Source organism: Hyposmocoma kahamanoa, unplaced genomic scaffold (genome assembly GCF_003589595.1).
Source record: "Hyposmocoma kahamanoa isolate Upper Pololo Valley unplaced genomic scaffold, ASM358959v1 95, whole genome shotgun sequence".
Taxonomy (NCBI): Eukaryota; Metazoa; Arthropoda; class Insecta; order Lepidoptera; family Cosmopterigidae; genus Hyposmocoma; species Hyposmocoma kahamanoa.
The window spans coordinates 61,421-74,511 of record NW_020654972.1 but is presented as its reverse complement, the minus strand read 5'-3'; the positions used below and the strand labels follow the sequence as shown (position 1 = coordinate 74,511).

The 13,091-nt window shown below is 34.5% G+C and overlaps 1 protein-coding gene across 1 annotated transcript; it reads right to left on the bottom strand.

The window, feature by feature from the left end:
• Positions 1-167: 167 nt before the first annotated feature.
• On the bottom strand, positions 168-11,729 carry LOC113238226 (organic solute transporter alpha-like protein). Its single transcript, XM_026475014.1, has 7 exons — positions 11,571-11,729; positions 6,668-6,816; positions 6,028-6,114; positions 2,829-2,925; positions 1,533-1,779; positions 1,125-1,318; positions 168-608 (listed from the first exon to the last, which is right to left on the bottom strand). Exons 1-6 carry the CDS (start codon positions 11,694-11,696, stop codon positions 1,134-1,136), a joined length of 891 nt encoding a protein of 296 aa, XP_026330799.1. The 5' UTR covers positions 11,697-11,729; the 3' UTR covers positions 168-608; positions 1,125-1,133.
• Positions 11,730-13,091: the final 1,362 nt, after the last annotated feature.

The window sequence follows — 13,091 nt, the reverse complement described above, 5'->3', positions numbered from 1 at the left end:
GCTCTTAACTTATACTGAATTCTCAAAACATGCACGTACGTGCTTATCACCTTTATTAGCATATCACAAATTGTTCCTCACTTTAAAGCTTACATTGTTTAACAATTTTATCAACACAAAACACCATTGAAGATTAACAGTACATCAACTACCTAAACCGCCTTAACTTATAATGCAACTAGTAACAGTAAACACCTAAACTACTTCATGTTTAGTACATTACAATAATCACATATCACAACACAAAGTGTAGTGCAAAAGAAAAGCTCTTGAACGATGACAAATTTTTTTATTAGTAGGTACCACAGACTATATACATCTATTAATACCTACATATTTTTTAGTTCTGAAGTTAAGGTGATTTTGTAGAAATAATGGAAGAAACGCTAACAGCAACTAAACCAATGTCTAACAGTGAATTTCATAAGCCGAGTGAGTGCGGGTGTAGAACTAGAAACTTCGATATCGAAGCGCTATCCTAAACGCTGAAACCCTCTTTTCCTCGATTCCGAAGACCATCTACATGGCTTCGTGAATATGTTGAAACATCATACCGATATGATATTACGTAATACAATGACGGTAGTGTTTCGAACATCGAGCATATAACCAGAAATAGAGACGAAATAAGGGCCATATTTTCCTGGTAACACATTAGCGATACAGCTCTTATAAATATCAACTCTCGTTTGCACTGAAATATAGACAGACCAACTACAGACCTGTGTGTACGTCTCCGTATATTCCAAAAAATATTCTGTGTTTATTGTAATAAAGATAATATCTCTAACAATGCCGTGCTGTTCTATTCGGTGGTGTAAGAAAAACAGCAAAACATCTAATTACAAAACAAACGGAATCACATTTCATCGGTAATTAAATATTAAATGTGTAATTTTGCAATTTTCGTCCATTATGGCAAAACTCAAGTTAACTGGTCGATTTGAAGTAAAACAGTTGACGACAGCCATTGACGACACCCGCCAATTGTTTCGAACTCGGGCTAGCCAATCGGAACGCAGTTGTCACAGTAATGATATGGCAGAATAGTTTTCAAATAAATTAAATGACATTTCGTCTCTATTTCTGGTTATATACTCGATGGTCAAGATAGACTAAATATATCATTTACATTACATTTTTATATCCGTATTATGCACGATCGATTTGTCAATATCTTCTTTTATGTGGCTATCGCCCGACACTGTAATGACTACTTGTACTTTTTCCGATACCTTGCCAGGCGGCTGACAATATAACCACATCGCCCATAACGAAAGCAGCAGCATTTCTAGCATCATTATGATGTTTTGGATCACTGAAAACATAAACATTTATATGAAATAATACCACGTACAATTTAAAAAAGGACGGTGTACCGAAAAGTGAATATTGATCATAGATCTGAACTATTGTTCTAATTAAAATTGATAAAAATGATCGTATATTATCGGTATCCATCCGTGTGTCCGGCCCACGCGATTTTTTCGTAACTGTTTCAATCATCATCATCACTTCAAAAGTATACTTACTATGGACTACAACAGACGGATGCAAAGACATAATGCATGGCAGCGTCATAAATTTAGGCAGGGCTTTAGCTAAGCCACACTGAAGGTTCACGACGAGCAAAACCAATTGAAGAGCGAGGAACCTCGGTCGCGGAGTGAAGCCAGCAGACTCTAAGACGCGTACGCACATTATGGTTCCCCAGACTCCCAATAGAATCGACGCTACTATAAATGGTTGCATGTAAAAGTAGCTATTCAAGTACAGATTCTGAAATGGAAACAAATGAATGTTAGTTAAGGTATATTGCGGACACCAGCCCGTTACACCAAGTACCAAGTAAGGTATATTAAAGTGAATGAATGTCGTAGAAGAGTACATAATATACATCAATCCGGGGACCGTGGACTTAATGTCAAAATTACGTCTTCACATATCATCTGAAACTCAAAATGCCTTGAGCCCCTAAATGCCTTGAGCCCCTAAATGCCTTGAGCCCCTAAATGCCTGAAATCTGGAAAACCTGAATGGTTATAATTCTGATTAAGAAAATGACAATCGATGTACAGTCGAATACAATGTATACATCTTCCTACCTACTTTGCGAGTTAGAAGAAAAAGTAATACATATACATTAGTATGCAGTCTAGTCCAGTGCTCGTGGAAAGAACGCTAGACCCTAAACGCAATGATACCGAGGCTCTTCTTCTGCCACTAATTCTGCGAATCTGCTTCAAAAAAGGAGGTTCTCGATTCGACTGTATTTTTTTGTGTGTATTCTTTTTTGTATAAAAGTAAGACTGTATTCTTTTTGTTGAAATGGGGTACCTCAGTAGCGGTCCCGTTCAAATTTTAAGAATATATAAAAAAATTGGGATGGCAGAAATTGGTCAAATTTAATGAAAAAAAAATTCAAACAAAATTAGTTTTCATTCAATAGAACAACATTTCATTCCATTTGACTAAATTCTGCTGTCTCGATTTTTTCGTCCTATACAATGAAATGATCCTTACATAAAACTGAGTCGATCAGCACCAAAAACAAATGTTGGCCAATTTTATTCATATTTATGGACAACTCACGCTTGACCAAAAAATTGACTATGCCAAAATAGTTTTCACAAAAAAATACTTAATGACTCCTAAGACAGTGCCCTTGTATCTTCTTTGGTTTCGGATTTCCCCATACACAAACACTCTGTATACTTAATTAGTCATTCCATAGGTATTATCAGATTTTAGTGATACATTTAGGAAATACGTCAAAACAATGATTATCAATTATACAGATAAAATGTGAATTACGAATGATTACTTACTATATCCTCAGCCCACAATACCAACATAATGATATACAGCAACGCTTGAACAACTGGCATTTGCATAACGAGATATCGTATCCAAGTCAAATACCGCCTGTAATTAAAAAAAAAACTTTGTTAAATGCATATCTTCTTTCTTCAAATGTTATTGGAAAGTGGTTCAATCGACTTTTATTAATTATACTCGTTTATATTTAAATTTGTACATAGAATTTAAAATTGGCTAACTTTTACATCATTAATATTCACCCCAATATTGGGCACAGTTGGAGACCTGTGCCCATGCCTGTGCCTGCCAGGGTTTAGTCCATAGTCCGCTGGCCCAATGCGGGTTGGAGACTTCACACGTTTTTCAAGGATTGTTGAACCTTTTCGACGTACAGGCCTCATCACGATGTTTTCCTTCACCGAAAACGTCATGGTATTTTGTTAAGTAAATTTCGCCCATAAATTCCGAGGTGCGTGGCCGAATTCGAACGGCCTCTGCTTAAAAGGTAGTAGGTTACCACGGCTTATTATAATTTTTTAAGTAAATTTTGAACCCTTTTATAAAACAAAAATTAACTTGTCTGCAGTCTAAAACGAATTTCTACAAATTTCTTAATTTTTCCCAATTTCACAATTTCATCATATGTGTATTTATCAGAGACCTAGAATTGCCTGTGGTAGTTACAGACAAAACATACCATAAATTCCATAATTCGATTAAGAAATTATCAAAGCGTAAACGATCGTAAAAATTTTGATAACGCAGAAGACATTTTATCATCACAATTTAATTTTTTCATTGATTGCTTTCAAAACAATCATCAACGTCGCTGCACAAGTTTTAAAATAGAATATCCAATCAATAAATACTGGGGCTATCGTTATCTCACCACAGAGTCGGTAAAAAAGTTGATTGACCCAAAAAAATGTGATTTTGATAAACACGTGGGCAAGTAATTTTCTAAATAGAGAAATGAAGTTTCTAATACTAAATATGAAACTGACATCTAAATAATAAATAACCTACGATATAAGTATGTTTTAATCCCTTCATAAACTGAGATATATACATATATACGTACGTAACGTGTTTAAAAAATAAACATTAACAGGTTGGAATAATTACAAAGCGTACTTATAAAATTCTGAACTACATTTTATGAAATGTTGCCCATGTACTAGTTGTATGTATAATATGTCAGCACTTTGTATCCTTATTTATCACCTCATTTAACATTTTCAAGATTATACTTTTAAAGCTAGAACTAAGGTTTTTTATAAGGTTAATTTTCTGTAGAGATCATGGTACTTAAACGTAATGCCCAATATGCAGCTTTTCACTAGGCGCTGGCACTACAATTATTTTATATAAAACTCCACTTCAACAATACGTGTTACAAAATTTTATCGGTCAACTTTTCAGTAAATGAAAATCGACTACTTACCTACTTAGATAATTACGTACCGCTACGTACCTACATACAATATGTTTAGGAACATAAATTTCTAAATCCGTAGAGGGCATACTCCTAGCTCTTTGAGGATATTATCACGGGGAGCCAATTTCATACGTACTCATATCTTTACGAAAAAAATTTATTTAAATAATTTTTATCACCTTTAAATTCTTATAAAAGTGTATAAGGATGTAAAGGTGACGAAAATCAGCAATATCGACAGTAAAACGCATTGTAATTTATTTTCCTAAATTTAAATGTATAATTTCATACTGTTTCTTTAATTTAATATGCTATTAATCAGCATTGTATAAATATAGGATTTTTTCACATTTGGTCGGCTCGATTGCAGATGAGGCAACCAACATTAAAAAGTCTTTGAAGTTTTTGCAGAATTACTTACTTTTAAAAATAAAATAATGTCTCTAAGTAAAATATCCTATACAATATATTGTGTTCGTGTCCCATAGCCGCGGGGACCCCTGTGTAGGTATATATAGCACCCCCGGTAAAACAGTGACTTGATTTACATTTACAAAAATGTACAGAAAATGAGTCAAGATTTTATTTGTTGGTTTTAGGGCTGTTGGGTATATTTGAAGAGTTCTTAAATGTTATACTATAACAGGCATTGCACCCTCTATGGAAAAATTAAGTAATACAAGATGTGTCTCTGTTAGTATAAATTTCATTGTTAAGTCATTTTCACTGTTTTTTGCTGTTATGTCTGTCTTTCACAGAAGAAAGACTACAGGAACTAAATACATATATATGCATAGGAACTAAAAATGTGACCAACAAAACAAAATAAACTGCCTACCTCACTTACATCAAATTACTTAAGAATCTTAGAATAATATTCTAAGTTAAGAATATCAATAACATTGAACAATGTTGAACTTTATGTTCATTTAATTTAATAGGTACTAAAATGGTATGCGCGTTTTTGTATCGTAATTCAAAAATAACACTTAGAAACTTCGATCAAATATGGCTTGGACAAAAGTCCCCCATTTCCTTTATTGTCATAATTGCACAATAAAGCTGAAGGTCTTATTAAACACCACCTAGTTAATTTAGCAAGTGGCCTTGAGTACCTACGCAACACCTCAGGGTGGGGTAATTGTTTAACTAAATTCTTTTAATGACTCAATCACCCTCTATTTGAAGGCCGAAGGCCGCACCCATTCCGTTTAATACAATGCCTTAAAAGTGTCGTTAATAATATTAACGTCGAGTTAATTTTGTGATATTTGTGGGTACCACGTAAGAAATTTGTACATAAATTATAACTACCTATATATTACGTCAATCTTAATTTTATTTCATAGGAGACCCGCACCCAGCAGTGGGACATATAATGAGTTTGTCATGATGATGATTATGATTAACACATTGTTGACTTATTAAAGTAATTAATTGTACGTCAGTATTTTGTTACACGACGTTCGTGGGTTGATCGATGTTCAAAAGGCACCTTGTAGTTAATTGAAATTAGATTATTTATTAACGCCATCGATGAAATATTTTCTTATCAAAAACGTTGGTAAAACAATGTAGGTAAATATTAATCCGATCCCACATCAACATTTCCAATTGTCAACCTAAACACGTTAAATAATTTAGATACTTACACAATTCATTATAGCAAATTATATCCCATTAATTCATTCTCTCATTAAATTTAAGTTTTTGTTGTTTATAGAATACTTTTACGTATATTGTAAAACTAATTCAAAACCAGAACTTACGTCTCTAACTTTGGTTTCGGAATAACACAGCATGGCCAACAGCAGCACGGCAGTACTCGAGTTTCCATTCGAGCTCCTCCTGCTCTCCTGTAAAGCATTATTTCATACTTTAATAAATAACGCACACATTCATAGTCCCGCACTAAACCCTGTATATAAAGAAGTGCCACAACAAAAATATATCTTAACTAAAACTTAAAATGCTGACGTGAGCAGACTAGTGGGTTGAGCCCTAAGGGCGCGTTCCCATTATGTCCTCACGATAGATAGTCGTGCAGTCAAAGTGTCGTGTCTTGTATATTTAAATTAAGTTGTTCACACATAGAACAATACGATTGTTCACGACTTTTTTGACGTTACAACGACAGACTGTCGTGACAATGGGAAGAGCTACAACGACAGTCGCCCGACGATAAATAAAACGTCACATAATCGCAGCTTCAAATTATTCAAATTACAGTTCTTTAGCGATAAAATAAACGTCCACGACACATACCTATACATATGTATTAATTCACTTAGATTAATAAATATTATTCACACTTAATCATAGTAAGGCACGCTACACTTTAAGTGTGATGAAAGATGAAAACGTCACTTAACACACTGAAATAAGTGTCTAATTGTAATCTTTTTTTACCTCACAAGGTTCTCAGGTCCGCCACCCTCGGCGATCATCATGCAGTACAAATGATACATGGCGATCATAACAGCCATCTGAGCCACAGCCTCTCCCAATATGCGCGCGCGCGGCACCACTAGCACTAAGAACGCTGATATAGTTACCAACTGAAAATAAAAACGTTTTGTTGAGATTATGTTCGTAATACATAGAAATAGACAGAAGAACAGAAGGCGGTGCGATGAAATGTTGAAAACAATTCTGGTCTTAAGAAAATTGCCATGATCTTTTTCTTGCACATAGCGTTATAAGGTTTAGACGTCGTGTTATTATTGTGATATATAATACTGTACCCATACTAAATAGTAAGTTATATTTAGTTTATAAAATAAGAACGGTGTTAATACTTTAATAGTGAAAGTACTCTTATTAGTAGTTAATAGTAACACAACACTGTAAAAAAGGCAATTTACATCCAATATTAATCAATACTATTTACAAGCGTAAGTACGTAATTATTAGCTAATAGGTAGCAAATTGCAGAATTTTAATTCATCGAAACATGTAAGAAATAATTCTCTATTGCACTTGATGCAGGATTGAATTAAATCTTCGTGTTTACGAAATCCGATGTACCTACGTTAGACTAAAGTAAGCCATAAGGTCAAGGCGTATTTTACTCGCTATGTTGTTATCAAAGTAGATTCTGGAGACAATGTAAACATGATTATCGATTCACACGCCATGGCGGCGGCGGCGCCGCGCTGCTTTGTTGGTTAAGCACATATTACCTATATACAATGTTGAGTTATTTAACTTAGCAGTATGTATATCTTTTTTATTAACTTTTATTTATGAATTCTCGGTCGCCTGTTCGTCCAGATCAGAATTTATTTATCGTATTTCTTAATACCCAGCAGCGGAGAAAAGTATCTCAAGTTTTGCTCGCTTGCAACATATAAATACGCTTAAGCTTCACAAATCAATAAAATATCATACAAACACTAAAGCTCATAATCTCTTGACTTTCTTATTCGAAACACGGGAGATAAAAACTCACTGGAAATATCTTTAAAAGAAACTGATTTTTTCCTAGATAAGAAACGTAATAAAAAATTTAAATTTTGCAGTACTTTGTTTTTTTATCGAGCGAAGTTTAGTCAATCGTGTTTCGGACCCTATAGTTCACTACCGGAATCTTTTGTTTTCATTATCAACTAAAAATACTTTATATTAAAGTATTTTTAAAGTCGACAAATTGATTTTCCGTGTGGTCGAAATACGTAGAAACATCTGTTTTGGGACTCACTTCACTTTAATGTGTTTAATAATATAAAATAATAACAAATAAAAAAAATGTCCCTTATTCATAATGATTGATGAAATGGTGATTGAACTGAACAATTTTTGATACAAAATAGGATTCATAACTATGTATTATAAGTTAGACCAAAAAAAAACAATTGCCCGATACTTGCTTTCCTGCCGTTAGTATCGCTAATTATGTGTTTTAATTCTTTTAATCAGACATGGAAAGTGACAGTGGGCTTCTTTTATTTCCTAAGGTATCACTGCAAAATTAATAGCATTAGAATAGAACACTCTAGTAAATATTGACGTCGTATTATTTCATTATATTCGTTTTATTATTTATATTCAACCTTATGGCTACACGAATTTTAGGTTGCAAATTCAATAATACTAAATAATGTTTAACCCATTTTTAAACTCTAATACAGGTCGTGAAATAGGTAGTAGTTTGAAATCTAAACAGTATATATTAACAGAGACTGTGTTTATTAACGGTAATGGCAAAGTAAACTTGAATTACGTAAAATGTCTGTAAGCTGCGGGATTACGCTCACGAAACAAACTTAGGTACTAATCATCAAATAAACGATAGCCATCAAATTACGCAAGTTAAATCGGCGTCGCGATTTTTGAGCAATACCTACTTAGTGTCACACAATCCCTGCAAGATTGCAAAGACGCTACTTTGCTCATTACATAAAGTTATATAATTATGCACCGACATCAGACCGACATAACTCGCAAAATCGGTAAGCTTAAGTGGCAATGGGCCGGACTGCAAGACTATCTGCAGGAGGTCTAATAAGGTAAAAAAGAGCAGATCTTGTTCTAGTGGCGAACACCTCAAGGCAAGCGAAATGTAGGACGCCCTGCGACAAAAACTGACGACCTGAGACGAGTAACCGTTTCTTTTTCTTCCTCATTGTTGATAACCACGTGGGTTGTGGTTGTGGAGCACTGAGTCGGTTGTTGTAATGAACACATTACAGCTCCCTCATATGTGTGCATAAGACAAGAGGACATATCCCAGCATGATTCAGTCTCAAATGTTAAACCTTTGAGATCATGGAATTATATTTTAGTAGCAGTAGAGCTCCTTGTGAAAGAGTTCGTCCAGGGAAGTACTGCCACCTTACCTATTTCTCCCGCCAAGCAGTAATGAGAGCATTATTTCGTTCCGGTTTTGAAGGGTAAGAGTGCTGGTGAAATTACAGGCGCATTGCACTTATCAACTTATATCTTTGGGTGACACGTGTAATGGCAGTGTACCTCGGATCTCTGAGTGGCACTGCAACTGCTATGAACAGGCGTGTCGCTTAACACCAGACACACGACTTGTTCGTCCTGTCAATTGATATCATAAAAAAAAATTAATAAAGTATTCAAAGATAATTTTGTACCAACGACAATTAACTGCCGTACATTTGGGCTGAGAAGGTGAAAACTATTATTATGGTATCGAACAGTTGTTTCATTCCGCGATTTTAGTTAAAACTGTTTGTATTAGACAGATGGATAACTCATTTATTTGCTAAATCACAGTACAATACAAAGAAGCTTATGGCACAGGTACAATGGCAGCGATAAAACATGCTAGTCTAGATTTGCAGGGTGGAACTTTTATAATAGTAATAATAATAATAAAGTTTACTTTTTCTTCCACAGAATACCAGTTTACAGTTAAATTTTGGTAAGGTTAATTTTTTGGGAGACTGACGCCTAAGCTAAGCTTAAAAATGTAGGTGTATGGTAACTGGAGAGTTGTAATGTCAATTAATACTGTACATAATGTACCTATACATAATAAAAACATCGTACCATTTACAGCTTTATAAAATGTATAATTTCTTGGATCCATCAACATTTTTTTTTTATTACGAAACCGAAATTAACGTTCTAGTTTGTTCTGACAAAAAGTCTTAAATCGATATTACTCAAAACTCAAATTAAAAATACGGTGCATGAAAAAACACGACGTATCATTCCTTTCCTGGCGTGCCCTTGGCAACACACGGTGAGTACTTTACGTCGTTTGGCAAATCCTTTCTCGACTATGGCAAGTATTATAATAGTGCATGTCATCAATACGATAAGAAGACGAAGACTCGACTTTATCAAAATTTCTTCGTGAAATTAAGTAAAAATAAACTCAATGGCGTTTATTCAAGTGGTTCTGCCGTCGCTGTCGTCGCTTACGAACAAAATTACGAAACGTATTTACGCAATAATGACCCGCTGTGTTTCGCTGCAACTGGTAATCAACGTTCTAAAACCCACTTTGTCCGTGCACCTTAATTTCAAACTCAATTAAATCAAAACCTTTCGCAAAATTGCGGCCGTTATGTTCTCATACTTTAGTGTGTCTTTGAATATTTTATATTAAGTTACAATTTCATTCGGTATTATTATTACCTACTGTACCCAATAGAAAATGATCACACATAGAGTAAAATGGTCAATTTTATAAACATTTCGTCTATTTCTCACTGTTCGAACACATGAGAAATAAGATAATAGAATCAGATACTACAAATATATCTGCGTAGCTTGCCTTATCTGATAAGTATCTGAAAAACAGTTGAGTCTAATCCAGATTCAAGATTTTATGTGCGGTACTCACTGCTACGCACTGATATTGTAATTGTTTTTAGTTTTTATTTATTGATTTATTCAGGTTTGATGTTTTATTTATATACGAGGAGTAGTTCCCACTAATGTAATAATTAGTATACTTAACTTTTCTATAAAAACAAACCAACCTCAAAAGTTTGTGGGATACAACTATTTGCCAAATTTTGTTGAAATCAATAAAAGCCAATGAACCGGATTCATCCCCTAGTTTGTCACCCTTGGAGGTGGAATATTTTCTTTCAATTTGAATGGGACCACTATAGAGGTACCCCCTTTCTAACAAAAAAGAATCATATAAATAGGTTCACAAATGTCGGAATAATCATGTAACACAAAGAAAACATTTGAACTATTGAGAACTTCCTCCTTTTTTAAATAGTTTAAAAAACGGTCGTCACCCAAAAATGTTGTGGCCCGTGTAACATAGCAAACATCTATACATATATCGCCCTAAAGTTTTTTTATAATAACAAGTGACGGGACGAACATGTCGTGCGCATGGTGGTAAGTGACTTGTATGTCCATAGCAGTACTGTGCCACTCAGAACTTTGTAATAACAATAATAATAAATTTATTTGCCATAATAATAATACAACATGCATAGTGTACGTACAGTAAGTAAGTGCCAAAGAATCAGGAGATATAACCGCTGGTACTTAAAAAAGAAAAACCTTTGCTATAAGTACCAGCAAACTTTCCAATGCGTAGTAAAATTTACAATTTATTACGTTATTTTATTCGTACATTTATTTTTGTTTATACTTTAAATGGCAAAGATCTGAGGGTCGAATGGTAGTGCCACTACACGTGACACCCTGAGACGGAAGTTAACAAGTCCCATGTGCCTTCAGTTTCACCAGCACCCTTAGCCCTCACAAAAAAACATTAAAAAAGATTGAGTACAGCTAAGTTTACTCGATCTATTTAAAAATCTTCCGCATAGTGGCCACGGATTGCCTGAATTTACGAGATACTTACAGGATAAACAGCGATCACGACTCCAACATTTGTGTAGCACTCCCGCCAGTAATGCCGCGCTGGACGTATCGTCAACCAGAAGACGGCACAAGTCAACACCACCATCATCAGCCCATATGACCACATAACCCAGGCGTACAAATGTAGCGCTGTAACAATAAGAATATTGTATAAAGGAGAAGCTAGAAGACGTCGGTTCGAATCCGGCCGGATCGAAGGAATTTTTTCTGAATGTTCGATCTTTGTATTAATAATTATAACAAACTAGTGGAGTAATTTCACATAAAAATAATTGAATATCAATTCAATATAAATTTAAATACAGTGAATAGCGACATCTCTAGCCGGGGCTGGTAGCTGTAAAGGTATCTAACTCGGTGACAAAATACTTTCATAAATTTCTCGTCGATGGCGCTACGGCTAAAAGTCGTTGAAAAAACCAAATACGATACGACAACAAGCACAGAAAAATTCGTGAAATCCGCTGGTTCGTTCCATGGCTTAGTTGGCTTTTAGTCTTGAGGCGAAACCTTTTACTTTTCACTTCGATTCCGATCAAATAAAAAATAGTTGCTACGTCGCGTTACTAAAATAGTCCACACACAAACGGACTAACGAGGGAAAATAATTTGGCGCCACCATTTATACGGAACTAAAACCGAACGTAGTCATTTCGTAATGAAAATGGTCCACACACAAGCACTTTTTTATTGAATTTTTACAGCGCAGATATCTATAGGAAACTGTATGTTTATTTGTTTTGATGAATTGTTATGTTCAATTATAATTATCTTTTTTGTTTTTAAGATGTGTTGTTTTAGTTGTAATTATACTGTTTCACTTATTTTACTTTTGCGTTTTGGCATAAAATAGAGCAAGTACTGGCTGTTTGAGTGTGTCTGTCACTTGAAATAAATTGAAAGACTAGGTACCTTTTACTCCCTAAGAATTCAATTATGCTCTTGACTCCCGCTACCTAAGGCTATATTGGTGTACCTACTTTTAGAGCTTGAGAAGTGAAAAGTTAGTCTTTCTTTCGTAAGTTTAGTATTTTATTCGAAAGTATAGTTTGTTTTTCATAGAACTATGATTTTAAAAAGTACTTGATTGTTTGATAAATATGATTAATTTTGTCGGTGTATTATGTGTTTGTTTTTCAGTAGGTAACTCGCTTTAACACAGGTTAATACTACAATTAACCTTGGTTCCCTGCAATGTCATTTGTTTCTCGGAACCTTTATTGTTTCCCTTTGCTTTTTTTCAAATAAACATCTAAACGTCAATAATGATGAGGGGAGAGGGGATGAAAGAATGTAGCGAAGGAGCTAGCTATCTACCCCCGTAAGTGCATATATACCCCAACAGATGGAAGTGTATATGTTTGTTATTTCAACAATCAGTAGCAATGGTGCTCTTTGTGAAAAATTTTGTCCAGGGAAATACTGCCACCTTATCTATTTCTACCGCCAATCAATAATGTAAGTTTATTTTTTTCCAGATTTGAAGTGTAAGGGAGCTGGT

Bases quoted from the DNA above. Each gene is read 5' to 3' on its own strand.
- LOC113238226 (XM_026475014.1), bottom strand. From the start codon at position 11,696: ATGTGGTCATATGGGCTGATGATGGTGGTGTTGACTTGTGCCGTCTTC. The intron at 6,115-6,667 runs GTAAAAAAAGAT...AATGCTTTACAG, and splicing joins GGACCTGAGAACCTTGTGAG to GAGAGCAGGAGGAGCTCGAA. The intron at 2,926-6,027 runs GTAAGTTCTGGT...TTTTAATTACAG, and splicing joins CCGAAACCAAAGTTAGAGAC to GCGGTATTTGACTTGGATAC.